Below are 18,538 nucleotides of genomic sequence, written 5' to 3'. Positions count from 1 at the left end.
AAATTTCCTCACGATGTCTCTCCTACCTCCAGACCAATCATTAAAACATCATCTATATAAGCGATATTATTTGGAAGTAAAATTAATGTTTGTCATATGTCACTGCCTTAGCTCTAGGCTAATAATGCAGGTTTCATCACAATGTTTTCCCAACATGAAACCTTTCACTAATATGTCGTCTATATATGCAACGAAATGTTTGTAAGTTTGGTTAATTTTATATTATTCTTACAGGTCTGCTACATCGAAGTCTCTGGTTTCTACCTAGGCAAACTTCGTGGTCTGCTCGGAGACGGTAACAACGAACCTTATGATGACTTCAGGCTACCCAATGGAAAGGTATGTTTTGGTCAAGATGTAACTATAATAATCCATGGTCAAAGGCATACCCCGAGTCCATACATCTCCCTGAGTGATGAGGATGCAACTGGGACTAAAGCCAGGAGGAAGAAAGATGTAACAATAATAAGCTGGATACATTTACCTTTTGATGGAGCTAGAATACATTTGTTAAGGAGTGTTGTGTCTTACATAATATGATTAATATCTTTAAAAAGATTTTACTTTTTAACCTTTCCTCATATAATTTTCCAAAAGGAAGGGCTTCAAGGCCCTTTTACCTATCTCAGGCTCCAGTTGGCCCTCCGATATATCATTTGATGTATACATATTTTCATGAAATAGAAAATAAACCATTATTTTCATTCTTTATTTCTTCAACAGATCTGCACATCAGAAGCGGAGTTCGGCAACGCGTACCGCCTCGCTGGTAGCTGCAAACAAGTGACAGTGCCCGAACACAGTCATCATCAACACCACCAACCGCTGCCTGAATCCTGTGAACAAGTCTTCGGCGCGTCCTCGCCTTTGAGACCATTGTCTTTGTTCTTGGACGTCGCACCATTCAGGTAAATAGTTGTTATCAGCATTCAATTGCGTTAAATAGAGCGCATTGTTGTTTTTAAATGGTGACTTAAGCCCTAATTCCTTGGAATTGTTTGTGGAACTTTAGAAAGAGGATCTACTTAAAACCTCCAAACTTCTTCTCAGCGAGGGCACAATTGGGCTAATTCCAAAAGTATGATAAAACAGTGTACCTTTTAAGTCTCCAGCAAAGTACATATTATCCTTCATCTACTTCTGAAAAGCTAACCAATAAAAAAGATCCTCCAGAATACTCTTTCGTAATCAAATTACACTTCAATATCACACAACAATTGTTTTGGTTTCACAACATTGGTTGACGTCTAATAAATCACTTAAAACTAAGTTTACTGCCGCTTCCAAGGCGTCAGTGCAGAAGAAACGGTAAATAATCTTAACTTATTTCTTTATCACAGACAAGCCTGCATCCACGCAGTCGCCGACTCCAAAAACGCAATCAAGGAGGCCTGTCAGATCGGAGCCGGTTACGCCGCGCTGGCCCTCTCTGGTCTACTGCCAGCTGTTCTACCACCAGCTTGCGTCAAGTGTCACGATGCTGACGGCGTCAAAGAAGTTGGAGACGTATACAGTTTGAAGACCCAGGACAAGCAGGCGGACATCTTGGTCCTTATTGAGACAACCAAAGTAAGTTTTTGGTTATAATTTGGTTAATTTTTAGGATAATGAAAATTCTGCTGACATTGCTTTTTTATTGATTCAGAAATCAAGATGAATTAATCAAATTTAATTCTTCTTATTATAAAAACATTTATTGTAAAATAATGAATTTATCATAAGACAAATACTTCTCTCTCATTAAAAATTATAAGTATTTCCATTCTATAACTACCTTTGCGATAGTTACATCTCACCTTTCATTTACTTTCTCATTGAATACTTACTAATTGAATCTCTATTATTTTTAAAGTACGTATGTTGTCTTATACTGAACCATTACTATTCATATTTTTAATAATCTTTTTTCCTTTATTCAGCTCTCCGAGAAGCCGTACAAGGAACTGCTGATCCCCCTGGTATCCCAACTGGTTGACACTCTGAAGAGCAAGAAGGTCACTGACATCAAGGTGCACTTGATTGGAGCCACAAAGAGGTTCCCGTACCCCATCGTTTACGACACTGACTGTAAGTAATAATTAGTTTATTTCATCTTTACTTTTATGCATGAAATTACTCCTGTTTTTCGGAAAGGTAGGAAGAGACAACATAATTCCACTTGCGATGATCTCTGCATACCTACTTATTATGTTTTTTTAACTGTACATAAATGAAACATAAAAAATGAATTATCAATTTAATTCCAGTGAAACTGAAGAACGCCAAGGTTGTCTTCGAGGACGACAGCCGTTACGAGGAGTACAAGGGCGTGGTCACTGGATGTGAGAAGTTCGACAACTTGCAAGGAGAGGCTCTGGACTTCATCAATAGCTTCAAGGTTCTGATTGGTAAGGAAATTAAATGTATCTCTCCCTCATCTCTGCGTGTTCCAGGTTCCACCCTCCATAGAGTTGTTTCGGAGCCCGCCTTCTCACTATTCTCTCTCCACTTGGTCCGGTTTTCGGCGTCCTCGGATACCGGTCCATTGGCTCTCATCATCTTTGTATCTTTCAAGGAAAGAAAGTGTATACAAAAGTCGCCACTTTCCCGGATACATGCTTATCTCAAAATGACAGAGACTACATCTTTTCACTTGCCACGATTCATGCATTCTTCATTCTCTTCGTTGACATTCAAAATTATCTTCACACGACTTGACCTGACTTTTCACCATGACGACTCTGATTTGTATGTGTCCCCCAGGAGTAGTCAGAGACAACTTTTTTTCACTTGCCACTATCCTTACATCTGTACTTCTTTTCCTTCGTCCAGATTCATAATTTTTTTTTCATATATTCTCATATGCCATATTGACCAAAATTTCTGCAAAAGGAATTTGTTAAATCCTGCTTCAAACACTGCTACGAAGGTATTTCCATATGCTAACTGTATTCGTGTTCATTTAACAGGAGCATACAACGTCCGCTTTGGACAAGATGCCGCCTTGGAGACTCCTCTTCGCCCTGGAGCCGTCAAACATATCATCACCCTGAGTGGAGAGCATTGCAGAACTGAACTGGTGAGCAAGAATTACTTCATTTACATACAAATTCAAAATTTACTTTCCACACGCCGACATATTGCCTCTTTGCGGAATCGTTCTATTTGAAATATGATGTCGTAAAATACGACTACGGGATGGGCTAAGACTTGGTATTCTTCTTTTTTGGCGGTGGGCTCGCAAACTGTCAACATTTGAGTCTCAATTCTATCATCAAGCCAAAAGTTGAACGTGGTCTCATCAGATCAGTCTTTTCTGACTGTTGGCTATGTCTACCCCGCATGGGACGTCATTATATGTATGTATGTAAGGTTTATATGCGTGATGTATTAGAATGTTCCTGAACTAGATTCCCGTATAAGGTAGAACTTCACTGTCATTGTATTATATTATGTTTAAGTGTGTATCGTACTGCTGTCTATACTGTACAATGGGATTTACCGTATCTTTATAATTTACATACATACATACATACATAAAATCACGCCTCTTTCCCGAAGGGGTTGGCAGAGACTACATCTTTCCACTTGCCACGATCTCTGCATACTTCCTTCGGTTCATCCACATTCATAACTCTCTTCATGGAAGCTCGGCGATTTCGGGTACTCTTGACCTTTATAATTTGTTTGTTGAAATAAATCTTTATCAACTCATGATTTGTTTACAGGGTTCCGTGTTGTCCGGCCTGCTGTACGGATCCCTCGCCAAACTGTACCCGCTGTCATATTCCTACATCACGGTCACTGAGGATCTAGCTGCGGAGGGCAAGACCGCTAACCAGGTCGTTGGTAAGTCATCAACTTATATGTAACTCTGAATGAATTTACAAGAATGACACAACATGTTACAGAAGTACTAAGTAGATGATATTGTCATAATAGGCTTCGCTCTCGCATTAGATCGAAACCTGTAATTATAGTTTATGAGTTTTGAACAATAAATAAATGTTTAACATCGTTAATTCAGCTGTTGAAAACTTGAGTTTCGCTAAAGACAACATAAAAGTGTTAGTACATTATAATAAAAAGATTTTGCAGTTCTAATAATTGTATGTTAATTCCAAAGCAATTAATAGAAATTGCATAACGTTGGCCCTATATGTAGAAAGTATTTCTGTGAAGTATCTAGAAATGAAATATAAACTATGAACCCAGAACAAACTCTTCTTAATTGTATCAATCTTTCATAAGTTAATTTATTTTCTTTCTGCCAGGTTTCAATAGAGAAGGCATTCTGCTGCTCGGCGAGAAGAAATTCTTGAAGGGAGTGAAGGTTACCTACCGCCCCGACTCCTGCATTGACTTTATTGAAGTTGTAAGTACCTATAATAATTACAAAATAGACAAAAAGTGCAAGTTAACGTTAACGTCTTCTGGTTAAAGATTTATAGGTAAATCACCTTATAATTAGCAAGTAAATTTAAAAAAAAGGTAGGAAAAAAAATGTGTCCTTGTACTCTTTTATTGACTTTAACGATGGGAAATTTGAATGATAATTAAATCAAGCAATGTTTTTGAAGTTTCGAATGTAACTTACAGTTAAGTATACTCGATTAGTTAGTATAAAGTACTTCATCTCGAGAAAAAAGTTTCGCTTATTTCATGACTGCGTGATGATGATGCATGCATATCTGTTTTATAAAAGTTTAATTTTTATGGATGTTTTTTTTTCATATTTCAAATTATACATATTTTCGCAATTTCTTTCATTTCAATTAATCCTGCCGCTATATAGGGACATTTCTGAGAAAAGGAGAGCTCGGATCTACCGAGCATAACTAATTCATAACTATAAGAGCATTGAGTCAATAAAACAGCATCTACAATTAACGACCCTTCTAATTCCAGGCTGACGGTCTCGTCCTTTCATCGACCAACTACCAAGCCCTGAACGCTGGCCAGCAGAAGCAGTATCTGCAGTTGGCAGCCAACTCCATCGCCTCACAGCTCCTCCAGCAGGGAGTGAGCCAGGACTGCGTGTGCGCATACGCCGATCCGTTCACAGCGCGCACCGTGTGCTCCGTGAAGGAGAAAAAGGAAGCTGTGAGTATTTTGTACCTACTGGCAAATTGTTATCGATCAAATTATTTGTTGAAGAATCCTTGTCATCGGATTACTTTTTTTGAAGAGTATTTTTGGTTTGTTTGTTTGTTTGTTTGTAAATACTTTTTTGTACATAACAAATTTTAAGTAGTACATAAAAATACATAATTGGTATTCAATTTATAAATAAATATCATTATATCATTGATTGATTGAATAAGATTCCGTGTTGACTGAGGAGTAAGATGGAACTTTCTTTAAATTTACTTTTTTATTTATGAAGTTTAGTCGCCTTAGGTGCCGGGTACGACTCGGCACCAATAAAAAAACTTTCACCTATTCTATAACCTTGAAAACTAATTTAAACGTAAGGCCAGACCTCAGTTTAAAAATATAAAATTATTCCTTTTTTTTGCAGGCTCGCAGACGAAAGTAAGCAATGCAGACCAACATCTGTGATTAAAGAAAAAACCAAATATTCTCTAGTTTTAAATCATCCTTGCAAGTGGAAGTGAGATGCATATATTCTACAATACGTGCGTCTCGCTCCCGCGCATTGTTAAATTAATTCGCCTAGATTAATCATATTTTTGTAATACAATGCTGATTTTTAATGTATATATATTTAATGCCGCAACATCAGGTATCAATAATCACTGTATTAGAATAAAAAATAAACATGTTATTTAAAATTGCATTTTCAATATTTCTCCCTAAAAATCTGAATGAGGAAATCCTTAATCTTAAGGAAACAATTTTACCGAAATACTAACTCTTATAACACATTAAGGTACATCTTTTGTATGTTAAACTACACGTTTGTGTCCGAGTCCGAATGGCGGGTGTAATTTTACAAAAAAAAAATATTCTAAAATAATACCTAATCTTTAAAAACGCAGCCAGTTTGTATTCCCTGCAGAGCACAAATAAAATAAAAACAACAAAATCAATAAAAAAAAAAACGTACAATATATTTCTTCCATTCTATTAAAAAGTAATTTCAATATAATATTATTCCTAACATTAAAAAATCTTTATCCTTGTAATAGTATAAAAATATTGACACATTTTTTCTTAAAATAAATGGAACGAGGCATTTTTACATTATTAAAAAGTGAACGAATGAATGAACGAATATGGTATTCAATAGTAATACGCCTTGCGCACCCATTTCACTCTCAATCCGCCTCGCTGGGACGCAATCTTGACAGACGCACCCGCCGACACTTTCACAACTTGCTGGATCTGAAAGGAAGTTTCGTTCAGAGACTAACTTTCACGCGGGGTTTTACACCCGTGGGAATTCTCTGGAAAAAGACTTCTGAAGGTTTTATCCAACTACGTCTTATTATGATCAAAATGAGTTGAAGTTTATGAGTTCATTCGTTACAAACTTCTTAAACTTAAGAGCTAACTCTTGTCGGTGGGGTTAAGTCGAGCTTCCTCAATTCATCTCTTTTATCTGTTAATTTTTTTATTTATCTTATCTGTATAAATCTTTTCTCAAAAAAATAAGCTAACATTATAAAAAATAATCGTTCTTATAAATTTAAGTAAGTATATGTGTTTTATTTTAAAATAATGTTAACCCAATCCAGGATCCATGGTCAAAGGCTTATCTCGGGCTCCTCTCCAGAGTGGTGAGGATGCAACCGGGACTAAAGCCAGGAGGAAGTAGAATGTTGTTAACTTGTCTACTCACACTCAGCATTAGGTTTTGTGCGTTGTCCACCAACATGTTAAGGCTGTCTTGATCCTCTTTGCTACCTGTTAAGATACACATCTAATATTTTTAAACAATAAATACAGAACTATGCAAATATAGGTCAATTACTACTTTAGTTATGTAATCTTTGATATGGCGTGTGGTCCCCGGCACCAATAGAAAAAAAGAATAGGACTACTCCATCTCTTTCCCATGGACTGGGATAGGCTTATAAACTTGGGATTCCTCTTTTAGGCGATGGGCCTAACCAACCTAACCTGTCACTAAATGAATGATGAAAATGAATCTCAATTCTATCATTAAGCCAAATAGATGAACGTGGCTTTTCAGTATTAAAAAAATAACCAAAAATCCAATAAAAAGTCTCCATAAATCGAAAATATATAAAAAAATATTATACGCCCAAATCTTTGTGACTAAGCAGATCGTTTTATTTCCCTACTTCAAAATTTGATTGAAAACTGATTAATTAATTTGGAATATACCCTACCTGGATTAGCGAGGGTCGCCCCTTTCACTGTGGTCAACATCTTGAGCTGGCCGCTGATTGTAGGGATCTGATCGCACACTTGCAGAAGATTCTGGAAAATTAAAGTTTGTATGAGAACAAGATGAAATTAAAAACTGAGGATGCCAAATACCGCACAAATTGTAGATGTAATGTTTTAGTATAATTATGTAGTTTAGGGTTCGGTAGTTTCGTTAATAAATCATCAATTCCATCTACAAATTACTCAAAAAATAATACCAAGATCAAATTTTCTAGATCTTCAAGCCGAATATTTATAATTTTTTATTTTCTCGCTTTTTTCTATATTGAAAGGTAGGAAGAATAAAAGGTGCAATAAAGAGTTTACAAACAAACAAAGAAACTCCAATTACAAAATTGCCACGATACATCTATTGCTTCATCACTCTAGCAAACAATTCCATTATGCAAACTCATCTGGGATGAGACAAGAGAACCGAACCCCATAAAGTTTAAGCGATTTAAAAGTCAAATCTGGACAGACAAATGTGAACATTACTCACAGTTTTGATCCTAACGTCGGTACACTCATGAGCCAGCTTGCGAGCGAGCTCGACCACTTCGTGCGAGTTGCTCACTATGCTTTTTGATGTAGTTATCAAGTCGTGCTTTTTATCTATAGAGAAGAAGAAATAGTTTTCAGCGGTAGTATTGGCGGATATACCTACGTAATTAAATACTATGGTTAGCTGAAATATGAGAAATAATCAAGGAGCATGTGGTAATTTTCTACTGATTATTGTATCCTAAACGCGAAGCTCAAGACCGAGCGGGATGGCGACGCACTGTGGATGCCCTCTGCCCCAGCTAGGGGACATAGGACCTTAAGTCAAGTAAGTCAAGTCATTGTATCCTGACTGATTGAGTCATTCAGATTATTTGGTTGCCTGACTAATGAAAAGGTCAGTCTCGTGCCCGGGATGTAGTTTCGTCCGGAGCCTAATGGAAATGTCGGTTTGTACAGAAAAGTAAGTAAGTAAATGATTTATTGAACAATATATATAGTATAGTAAAGTATATTACAAATATAAAACAGAAGTACAGTACAAAGGTGGGCTTGTCCCTAGGTGGACATCTCTACCTAATAATATGACATTAAGAGGATCGCATAAAAAAAAAAAAAAAATCAAAATTTTTTATTCATTATTAGGAGGATATTATTATATCGCTTAATAATTGTCGTATGGTTTAACAACTTGGTTGACGTCAAATGAATTACTTAAAACTAAGTTTACTGCCGCTTCCAAGGCGTCAGTGCAGAAGAAGCGGTAACAAACTGCACTGCAGCATTTTCTTCAACAACGTCAACTTCACAATATTAAATTATACTTAGAATAAAATGTGGACGGGAGAATACATTGTTCACGGGAGATTTATATATTTATGAGATTTAATATTGAAAAAAGAAATATATATATATATATATATATATTTTATTTTAAAAAGATTTATGTACAGAGTGTACTGAAATTTTGATTTAAGTTCAAATTAAACTACAATTAATTACGAGTTTCCTGTGCCAAGCTCGAGCCAGATGTACACATACAATAGTGAGTCATGGGTGAACAACAGGTCATATATGTACGTACATTTTCTATATTTACATTTTCATTTAATGACGGTCGAGCGCGAAACATTGCTTCCGTTACAAAACCTTTAATACATATGTATATATATATAACTCTAAAATCCAAGACACTTACTATTGTTCATATAAGCTGACAGTTTGGCCATCAAGACCGCCATCTTCCTGGCCACTGCCACCAGCTCGTTGTCGCGGGCAGACCATTCTCGCACCGCGGTGTGCAACTCTCGAGCAGCCACCTGCAAACATTATAGATTAAATATTCTGATTATTATAAACTTCTTGATGAAATATAAACTCCAACTATGAGTTATGTTAGCAGGCGCTTTGCTTAGAGAGGATATTACAGACACAGGATATTACATTTGTAGATAGTGATAGCGGGCCCATCAATTATACATATTCGTATAATTTTTAGTAAATAATTTCGCAAAATAGTTTTAAAGCTTCAAAGGCTGAGAATGGAATGTGAAAGACACAATAAGAGATACATACGAAAATTGGTTGATCAGATTGTGGTTGGTTCTGGAATATCATTTCGCCTCCCATTACGGCCTCTACTTCTCCAGTCGTACGTAAAATCTAAAACAATAATAAATTATATATCTTAGATTCCTTCGGTGGTCAATGTATATCATGACAATAAATGCAAAACAAATTAAAAATGTACGGTGATAGATTCTAGAAGCGGATATCATCAAATTCTACCAAAAATTTAAGACTTATCATCTACCTCGGCTGTTGTATCCTTCCAGTCAGGAACCTTACTACGTCGAGTTTCCGGATCAGGCACAGCAGCCAACAGTCTTTGTTGAGCTTCTGATAATGCTTTATGCAACTCGGGGTCTTGTTTCGCATTGCTGGATGACATGCTTACTTGGATGACACGATTCGCAAGTCTATAAGTGAACAGAAATGAATTACTTTGAATACATAATGTTAGAACAGTCCATATGATAGTTTATATTTTCCTATTATTGATCTAATAAATAATTAAACTATGTATGTAGGTGTTTGTGTACTGATATAACAATGGCGATTGATTTTTCATGAATTATTTTATGAATAAAAGTATGTAGTTCTTGCTGAACTTACTTGGTGATAGCAGACGACGTGTACACGCATTTCTGAGGATCATTTTCATGGCTGGATTCTTCGCGCATTCTCTGCATTGTTTCACCTATGGAATATTTAAATTCGGGGAAGCACTTTCAGGTAGGTAATATAATAATTCATTAACCAGTGAGTATTAATAATAAAACAATAGCTGAATCAATAAATCATAGAAAACAATAAAATTTTAATGAATGAAAGCATACCCTTATGACTTATCAAAATACATTCAGTCAGAAAAGTATCGGGAATGGATTATTTATTTATGGTTCCAAATTCAAATTTTTGTTTTTTTTGTTGTTGTTAGATTGGCACAACTGTTTTCCATTTTGGTGCGGAGTTTGAGTTGCATCTGTTGTTTACATTAAATACAGTGCTATTTTTAGTTATATCATATCTAGTGTGTATTGCTAATTTCATAATGGATAAAAACATCGAACAAAGAGTTTGTCTTAAATTTTGCATTGCCAATGGAATATCGTGTTCGGAGTCACTGAAAATGTTACAGAAGGCTTACGGTGAATCGACTTTATCAAAAACTCGTGCTTATGAGTGGTACAAAGCGTTCAAAAGCGGTCGAGATGTGATGAAAGATTTGCCTCGCTCTGGTAGGCCATCAACGTCTGCAACTGAAGTTAACATCGCAAAAGTGAAGGAAATAGTGACTGAAAATCCTCATTCAACTTTGAGAGAGATAGCCACCGAACTTTCTGTATCTCACGAGTCGATCCGTACCATTTTAACTAATAATTTGGGTATGAAACATGTTGCCGCTCGGCTAGTCCCAAAAGACCTGAATTTTTTTCAAAAACTCAATCGCATGAGAGTCGCTGAGGACATGCTAGAACGAGTCAATTCCGACCCAACATTCATGAAACGCATTGTTACTGGTGACGAGACGTGGGTTTACGAGTTTGACATGCAAACTAGTCAACAAGCTTCGGAGTGGCGCCTTCCAACTGAACCGAAACCGAAAAAACCACGCCAAAGTCGTTCAAAAGTCAAAGTCATGTTGACTGTTTTCTTTGACTATCGCGGTGTTGTGCACTCGGAATTCTTGCCGGAAGGTCAAACGGTAAATAAGGAATATTATTTGAGTGTTATGCGGCGTTTAAGAGAGCAAATCCGACGAAAAAGGCCAGATTTGTGGAAAGAAAATTCTTGGATTTTGCACCATGATAATGCACCTTCGCACAAGGCCATCATTGTGAACGAATTTTTAACCAAACACTCAACAAATACCATCGAGCAACCACCATATTCACCAGATATGGCTCCAGCCGACTTTTTCTTTTTCCTAAACTCAAATTACCACTTCGTGGCACCCGTTTTCAATCGGTAGAAGATATAAAAGAGAATTCGCGGCGAGAACTGACCTCAATTCCGGAAACAGCGTTTAAAAAATGTTTTGATGATTGGATTATTCGTTGGCGTAAGTGTATCGTTTCTAAAGGAGCATATTTTGAAGGTGATAAAATAAATTTTGATGAATAACAAACAGTTTTTGTATTATTGATCTTTTCCTGCTACTTTCTTGACAGAGTAGTATACATACCAGCAGTCTGGACAAACTCCATAGGATCAACGGAACGATCGCACAGGTCTCGAACCTTAGACAATGACTCCGCATACTGAGCCAGGAGAGACTGATAGTTCTCTATTGCGGCCTGCAATAAACAATATTTTAAAAATAATTTCATGTTCCTCTTTTTTAAATATATCTAAAATAAAATAAAGCTAGCTATTATATTAATTAATGTGGTTGACATTTTGTCACTCAGATTAAGTACATAAGCCCCAAAGAAAGTTCGAGACTTATATTATGAGATACTAATTCAACGATACTATATTTTATAAACACTTAAATACACATCCAAGACCCTGACCAACCATAAAACGTTCGGTTTCCATCATTCGTTACCTTATTGTTTGGAGTGCTGATCCTGTCTTGGGCCGCTTTTACCAAAAGAGGAGCTAGGAGGTTAGCCTGTGAAAAAGTATCTTGATAAATTTTATTTCAGTTATTAACATTATAATTTGGATGAAGGTAGTGAATTATTTTTTATTAAAATTTGAAATTTATTGACTTTAATCTGCCTAGTAGTAGATGAAATCAAAAGCACAGAGAGAGGAGCCTGGGGTAAACCCTTGACCATGAATCCTGGATTGGGTGAATCAGGTTTTTACAACAAGCGACTCCCGTCTGACCTCCGTAACCTAACATAACAACCCGTATTGGATCATATGGTTACACATACAATTGCCTGAATATCCAGGTTTCCTCACGATGTTTTTCCTCGCCGTATTAGCATCGGTTAGTTAACAAACTAAAGTACGAAACTTCGAAAATACTAATTGGAACATGACCGCAATGGGATTCGAACCGGTGCCTTTATGTGCAACCGCGTTTTAACCAGGCGCCTTACCGATTCGACCAGCGACGCTTCGATTGATTTATTGAATAATTGAATGATAACCTGGTCGGTACAAGCAGTGAGCTTCACAGCCTGCTGTTGTCCAGTCACGTCGGCTACAGTCCGCGCCGTGCGAGTCACTCGGCCGAGTTGAGCGAGTAACTCTGCGATCTTACGTTCTAGTATGAACTTGCGTTTGGTTTCGTCTGAAAAATTAATCGTATTTTCTACTGGTATAATGGCTTCAAGTTTAGGGTTCGATCCTTAATCAGGTCGTTATGGAAAACAATAATACAATATATTTCTCTAATATTATTATGAGTTTATAGGTAACATCTTTTGCACCTGTTACCTGCAATAAATAATCTTAATTAATAAAATTACCTTTCTCGCTATCCACAAGTATATCCAGGTCTTGAAGCGGCTCCTCTCCATCAATAAAATCATCAACGACCATAGTGACTACTCCTCGTTCGATGGCCTTCTTCAGAGACTTCAGTCTTTCTACTAAAACACTGCAAGAATGATGAAAATCATTGGTGTGTCGATGTAACTCATATACAAGCAAAGTTCTTAAACTGGTATGATTATCATAATTACCAGTTTAGAACTTTGCAAGGTCACAAGAGTCAGACGAGAGTCGCTCCACTGAAATAACCAAATCATTTTCAATTCTTACCTTATCCAATTCTAGACATATCATAGATTACATTCGTTTTTTTTCTATGTTAAGGAACATTTCTGTAATGAGATTCCCAAAATAATCCCTAAAATATTTATTTATTAAAAGTTAATGTTTTTACTACTATATCTGAACACTACATATAAACTAGTGGCTACAAACCTGGCTTTGTCTGGAGAACATTTCTTGGAACACTCGCTTAGCAGATCTTTAGTTTCGGCGATCAAAACGCACAAATCCTCTTTCTCACTTGTCTTCATTTCCTCAGTTAGCTATAGAAAGAAAAATTTAAGGTTAGTATTGTAGCGACTAAAGATTTGTGCCGTGTGGTTCCCGGCACCAATAGGAAAAAGAATAGGACCACTTCATCTCTTTTCTATAGATTAAAAGGCAGATAAGATAATACATTTGGGATTCCTCTTATAGGTGATGAGCCAGCAACCTGTCACTATTTGAATCTCAATTCCATCATAAAGCCAAACATCTGAACGTGGCCTATCAGTCTTTTCAAGACTGTTGGCTCTGTTTACCCCGCAAGGGATATAGGCGTGATTATATGTATGTATGTGAAATCAATTATCAAGATTATTAGTACCTAGTAGTTGCATCATTAAGCCATACAACTGGCCTCCCAGTTTTTGCGTGACTGATGTCTCTGTCTACCCCTTAAGGGATAAAGACGTGATTATAATTATATATGTATGTATGATTACCTTTTCAGCAATATTGATTAATTTCAAGACAGCTTCCTCGCCAGCGACCTTCACCTCTAGCTTGCAATTAGGTCGCTTCAGCCATTTATTAGTTACTTCCAATCTAAAAATAATTACAATAAACAATAAGGAGTCTTAATAATTACACCCATTTTTTTATATTTTACAACCAAAATAATCCAACAACAATAATGTCCAACAAATATGTATGTATTTTTCAGTATGCATGTGCACTTTATCGCACCACCAACTCAAAGTGTTTCTGTTTGGTCAGCTGGTTGACTGGTAGAGAATGCCAAACGGCATTAAGTCCGCCTTTATGTACATTTTTGTTTTGTGCAATAAAGTTTTAAAAAAATATACGATTTCTTTGAAACATTTGTAGTTAAAAAATTTTTTTACAAATCAGTCATTTATTGACAAGAACATAACGAAAACTTACTGTAATTGAACAAAGCTCTTGGGATTTTCTTCCTGAAAAATAAATTAATATCAATCTATTAAAAACAACGAAAAATAAATTTATTTTGAATTCTAACCGATGTATTACGATTTGTATTTTTATTTATCTAGTTGTGCCATAAGCAGCATTTATATAATAAAAGGCGACTAAGGGAGAGACATTGGATTCTTATTTTAGGCGATGGGCTAGCAACCTGTTACATTGTAAGTTGTAAAAGCCTGACTCACGAAATCCAGCATCATCTCATCTCCAGAAAGGAAGCATGTTGAATTCTATGTATGTATATGATACAGAGTTTTGAAGTGGTAAAGACAATTACAGAGATTTAAAAAGTAAATTGGCATACCTCCCCTTGTTTGTGGTCCAGTAATCCAGCGCGCTGACCATTTTCTCTGCAGAAAAAATAACCTCACGTTACAAAATGATAGAGGTAATTTTCTATACGATTATTATACAAATCACTATTATGTATATATATAATAAAACAGCAAAAATATTTTGTCTGTACATTTAGTATTTTTGACTGAAATGGATAGAATGTGTGTAGTGTCCTAGTCCTAGTCCTAGTGTCCTAGTGTCCCACTTAGAATGAATAATAGAAAGCAAAATTTTTTTTCAATTTTTTGTCTGTCTGTCTGTATGTATGATCACGCTTTTCTCCGAAAGTACTGAACCGATTTACTTAAAACTTTCACCAATTGCTTTGTTTTAACTCGAAAAAACCTTTAAAGTTTGTTTCATCAAAATAGGTTCACTTAAAAAGTTATCGTTATTTTAATGAACTCAAGGCTTGAGTTTGCCTGCAAATAAGTTTACGCGGAAAAATTCGAAATTTACGCGGACGAAGTCGCGGGTAAGAGCTAGTATATAATATGTAGCCAAATATATATATTTATATAGTTGTACTAGTTACTACTAGAATAATGCTCGTTAAATGAGTATAGCCGTCACAATTAAGCCATATAGCTGAACATGGCATTCTAGTCATTGCAAGGCTGTTGGCTCTGTCTATCCCGTTAGGGACGAAGAGGTGGTTATATGTGTGTAGGATTAAATAGATTTGTAGCAGGAGCGATGATTCGGCTCGACCGCCACCAAAGGGAAGATCTTCCGCCAGGCTAGGTGTTATGCCTGGGGAACCGCGGCTCCATCGATGTTGAGACGGAGTTTGTATATATAGCTCCAATCCGTGAAATCTTTGCTTGCGCGATTTAGGTTTTTCGCTGTTTTTTATTGATAGCGTCGCGTAATTTTATTTTTTATTCTTGTGACTTGTGGCGTATAGATTTCGCCACAGATTCTAGATTTACCTGACTCCAATCAATAATGCCTCAAAGGCCTTGACCACGTCCCTCCTCTTCAGTTTGAAGGTGACCCAGGTCATGGGCCCATCATCATCGCTGTTACTGTCTTCGTGACGCTTCACTTCAGATATCAAAGCGACAGTTTTTCTAGTCAAATCCCTGTTGATATTAAAATAATATTTCAATATTCATTCATTCTTATAGTCACGTCTATGCCCCTTGCGGGGTAGACAGAGACAACAGTTTTGAAGAGACCGATAGGCCACGTTCAGCTGTTTGGCTTAATGATAGAATTGAGATTCGAATAGTGATAGATTGCTAGCCCGTCGCCTAAAAGAAGAATCCCAAGTTTATAAGCCTATCCCTTAGTCGCCTCTTACGATATCCATGGGAAATACGATGGAGATTCAAATCTCAATTCCATCATCAAGCCATACAACTGAATGTGGCCTTTCAGTCTTTTCAAGACTAAGGGATAGGCTTACAACCTTGGGATTCTTCTTTAGGCGATGGGCTACCAACCTGTCACTATTTGAATTTCAGTTCTATCACTAAGCCAATAAGCTGAACGTGGCCATTCAATCTGTTCAAGACTGTTGGCTCTGTCTACCCCGTAAGGGATAAAGATGTGACCACATGTATGAATGTATGTATGCAGTCTTTTCAAGACTGTTGGCTCTGTCTACCCTTCAAGGGATATAGATCTACATATGTATGTATGTAGGTATGTATAATATTGTACCTGGCATCTAAAATAACATGTTCTTGCCGTTGTCTCTCTTCAGTAGAGAGTTGTCCTACACCGGGAATCAAACCTGGGTGCTCCGATAGATTTAACACTGTTCTTGTAACGTCCAGTATTTGGTTGGTGATTGATGTCATCTGCAAAATATTGTTACTATCATCTATACTAATATTATAAAGCTGAAGAGTTTGTTTGTTTGTTTGAACGCGCTAATCTCAAGAACTGCTGGTTCGAATTGAAAAATTATTTTTGTATTGAATAGACTATTATCTAGGAAGGTTTTAGGCTATATAATATCACGTTGCAATTTTTAGGAGCGAAGAAATAATGGAAAAAGTAAAAAAACGGGGAAAATTATTCATCCTTGAGGGCTTCAATGATGTCCAAAATAACTATTCCACGCGGACGAAGTTTCTAATTAGTTTCTAATTACCGTGAAGATTACGTCTTCTATAATATTCTTTGGGACAAGAACTAAAATGTGTGTTTAATAAATAAAATGTTAGATCTTAAAATGTTTCACTTACTTGTTCAGCTTTCAAATCACGTGAACCTTTCAGCTCATCAATAAACTTCTCCAAATTCATTCTGGCAGATTCTAGATCTTTCTTCAAGGGCTGAGATCTGTTCTCAGCTTCCAACAGAACTTCCCGGAAGATGTTTGATTGACTTATAAGATTAGATATTTCCTCTTTAGCCTATAGAATATAAAAATGGATCATTTCAAGTTGACTGGAGTGCCAGAGATGTGATAGAAAGGGACGTAAAAGAAGACTAACACCATATTGGTGTAAGATATGATAATGAGATATTCTTAGAAATAAATAATTGAGATAAAGACAATGACAATTCATGAAACTGAAGATACAGAAGTTCAGACATGCTCCGATGCGAAGCTGCAGATAGTGATTTTAATTATTAGCGGCAGTAAACTTTGTTTAAAGTAATTTATTTGACGTCAATACAATGTTGTGATACAAAAAGACATGACAATTATTAAGTGATGTTGAAGTGTCTCATAATAATGAATAAAAGTTTTGAATTTGAGAGAAAAATGTTATATTTTGCTAGAGCACACAAGTTGATTTTGTTTCATAATTTGTCATTGCTATTTGAAATTTTCTGATAGTCTCGTCTTTTAAGGCTCAATTTAATTCAAACTCAATTTTAATTGAGAAAAATTCGGAATGAGCCCTTCAAATGTTGTACTCATAAAAAGTAAAGTACTGTATATGATGTCTAACTTAGTGATGCTAAAAATTACAAATAATCATAAAAGCTATAACCCCTTGAAAAACGCAAATGTGAAATAAACTGCGGAGCAAACTACGCTGAAGCGGTACAATAAGATAATGGTAATGAAACAGCTAATAGAAAGCTAAAAAAGAAAGATCTGTTGTTACCTGTTGGGGATCTGAATATAGTGTCTTGTAGCATGTAGCCTGCGTAGCCTCGGTAGCCTTCTTCAGAAGATGAACATCCACCACTCCATTTTTGGCGAACTCACGATCTCGCTGACTTAGCGACAACTTAAAAACATATTCTATTTTAAGCATTTGGTAAGGCTTTTATGAAACTTTATATCTTTAATTAGATTCAAAATTTATGGATGTTTGTCATTCATTTGATAATTTCAGCTTAGCTCCTAGGCTATACATAACATAATATAAAATATAATCACGTCTATATCCCTTGCGGGGTAGACAAAGCTTTCAGTCATCAAAAGACTACCACCATAAGGCCACGCTCAGCTGCTTGGCTTAATGATAGAATTTAAATTCAAATAGTAACAGATTGCTAGCCCATCGCCTAAAAGAAGAATCCCATGTACAAAAGCCTATCCCTTAGTCGTCTATTACGATATCCATGAGAACGAGATGGAGTTGTCCTATTCTTTTTATTCTTTTGCTGCCGGTAACCACACGGCACTAGGCTATACATATATTATTATCGTTGTTAGGTATTTCTAAATGTCTAATTTGTTAGTATAGAATAAAATAGAATAGAATAGATTTATTATAACGTTATATATATGTTCTATAACATTGGTTACCATAGGACAGGCATGTTGCCTAGTGTGGGACCAATTGTATAACCAATTGTAGCAAACCTAAATGTTAATAAAATAAATTTCATTTCATTTCATTTCATATTTTCAAAATTGGATACAAGGTATCACTTA

The 18,538-nt window shown here is 36.1% G+C and overlaps 2 protein-coding genes across 4 annotated transcripts in view; one reads left to right on the top strand and one right to left on the bottom strand.

Moving 5' to 3' along the window:
- Window positions 1-5,768, top strand: part of LOC106136521 (apolipophorins) — a 50,003-nt gene extending 44,235 nt beyond the window's left edge. For both annotated transcript variants that reach the window (XM_013337092.2, XM_013337091.2), the window contains exons 52-61: window positions 235-339; window positions 724-908; window positions 1,341-1,569; window positions 1,920-2,067; window positions 2,247-2,387; window positions 2,949-3,058; window positions 3,708-3,828; window positions 4,254-4,354; window positions 4,888-5,082; window positions 5,501-5,768. In XM_013337092.2, the coding sequence (XP_013192546.1) occupies window positions 235-339; window positions 724-908; window positions 1,341-1,569; window positions 1,920-2,067; window positions 2,247-2,387; window positions 2,949-3,058; window positions 3,708-3,828; window positions 4,254-4,354; window positions 4,888-5,082; window positions 5,501-5,518 (1,353 nt within the window). In that variant the 3' untranslated portion in view covers window positions 5,519-5,768. The remainder of the gene's footprint in view (window positions 1-234; window positions 340-723; window positions 909-1,340; window positions 1,570-1,919; window positions 2,068-2,246; window positions 2,388-2,948; window positions 3,059-3,707; window positions 3,829-4,253; window positions 4,355-4,887; window positions 5,083-5,500) is intronic.
- Window positions 5,769-6,064: 296 nt separating this feature from the next.
- LOC106136531 (talin-1) overlaps window positions 6,065-18,538 on the bottom strand; it is a 76,672-nt gene continuing 64,198 nt past the window's right edge. For both annotated transcript variants that reach the window (XM_060951568.1, XM_060951569.1), the window contains exons 67-86: window positions 17,760-17,885; window positions 16,884-17,054; window positions 16,354-16,493; window positions 15,618-15,770; window positions 14,654-14,699; window positions 14,287-14,318; window positions 13,845-13,947; window positions 13,294-13,403; window positions 12,834-12,964; window positions 12,513-12,655; window positions 11,957-12,022; window positions 11,591-11,702; window positions 10,018-10,102; window positions 9,656-9,821; window positions 9,418-9,504; window positions 9,041-9,161; window positions 7,841-7,953; window positions 7,299-7,389; window positions 6,785-6,849; window positions 6,065-6,327 (exon numbers count right to left, since the gene is read on the bottom strand). In XM_060951568.1, coding sequence (XP_060807551.1) covers window positions 6,226-6,327; window positions 6,785-6,849; window positions 7,299-7,389; window positions 7,841-7,953; window positions 9,041-9,161; window positions 9,418-9,504; window positions 9,656-9,821; window positions 10,018-10,102; window positions 11,591-11,702; window positions 11,957-12,022; window positions 12,513-12,655; window positions 12,834-12,964; window positions 13,294-13,403; window positions 13,845-13,947; window positions 14,287-14,318; window positions 14,654-14,699; window positions 15,618-15,770; window positions 16,354-16,493; window positions 16,884-17,054; window positions 17,760-17,885 — 2,163 coding nt within the window. In that variant the 3' untranslated portion in view covers window positions 6,065-6,225. The remainder of the gene's footprint in view (window positions 6,328-6,784; window positions 6,850-7,298; window positions 7,390-7,840; window positions 7,954-9,040; window positions 9,162-9,417; window positions 9,505-9,655; window positions 9,822-10,017; window positions 10,103-11,590; window positions 11,703-11,956; window positions 12,023-12,512; window positions 12,656-12,833; window positions 12,965-13,293; window positions 13,404-13,844; window positions 13,948-14,286; window positions 14,319-14,653; window positions 14,700-15,617; window positions 15,771-16,353; window positions 16,494-16,883; window positions 17,055-17,759; window positions 17,886-18,538) is intronic.

The sequence above is a fragment of the Amyelois transitella genome, chromosome 25 (assembly GCF_032362555.1).
Source record: "Amyelois transitella isolate CPQ chromosome 25, ilAmyTran1.1, whole genome shotgun sequence".
Lineage (NCBI taxonomy): Eukaryota > Metazoa > Arthropoda > Insecta > Lepidoptera > Pyralidae > Amyelois > Amyelois transitella.
The sequence above is the reverse complement of the archived record's forward strand: the minus strand, read 5'-3'. Positions and strand labels throughout refer to the sequence as shown.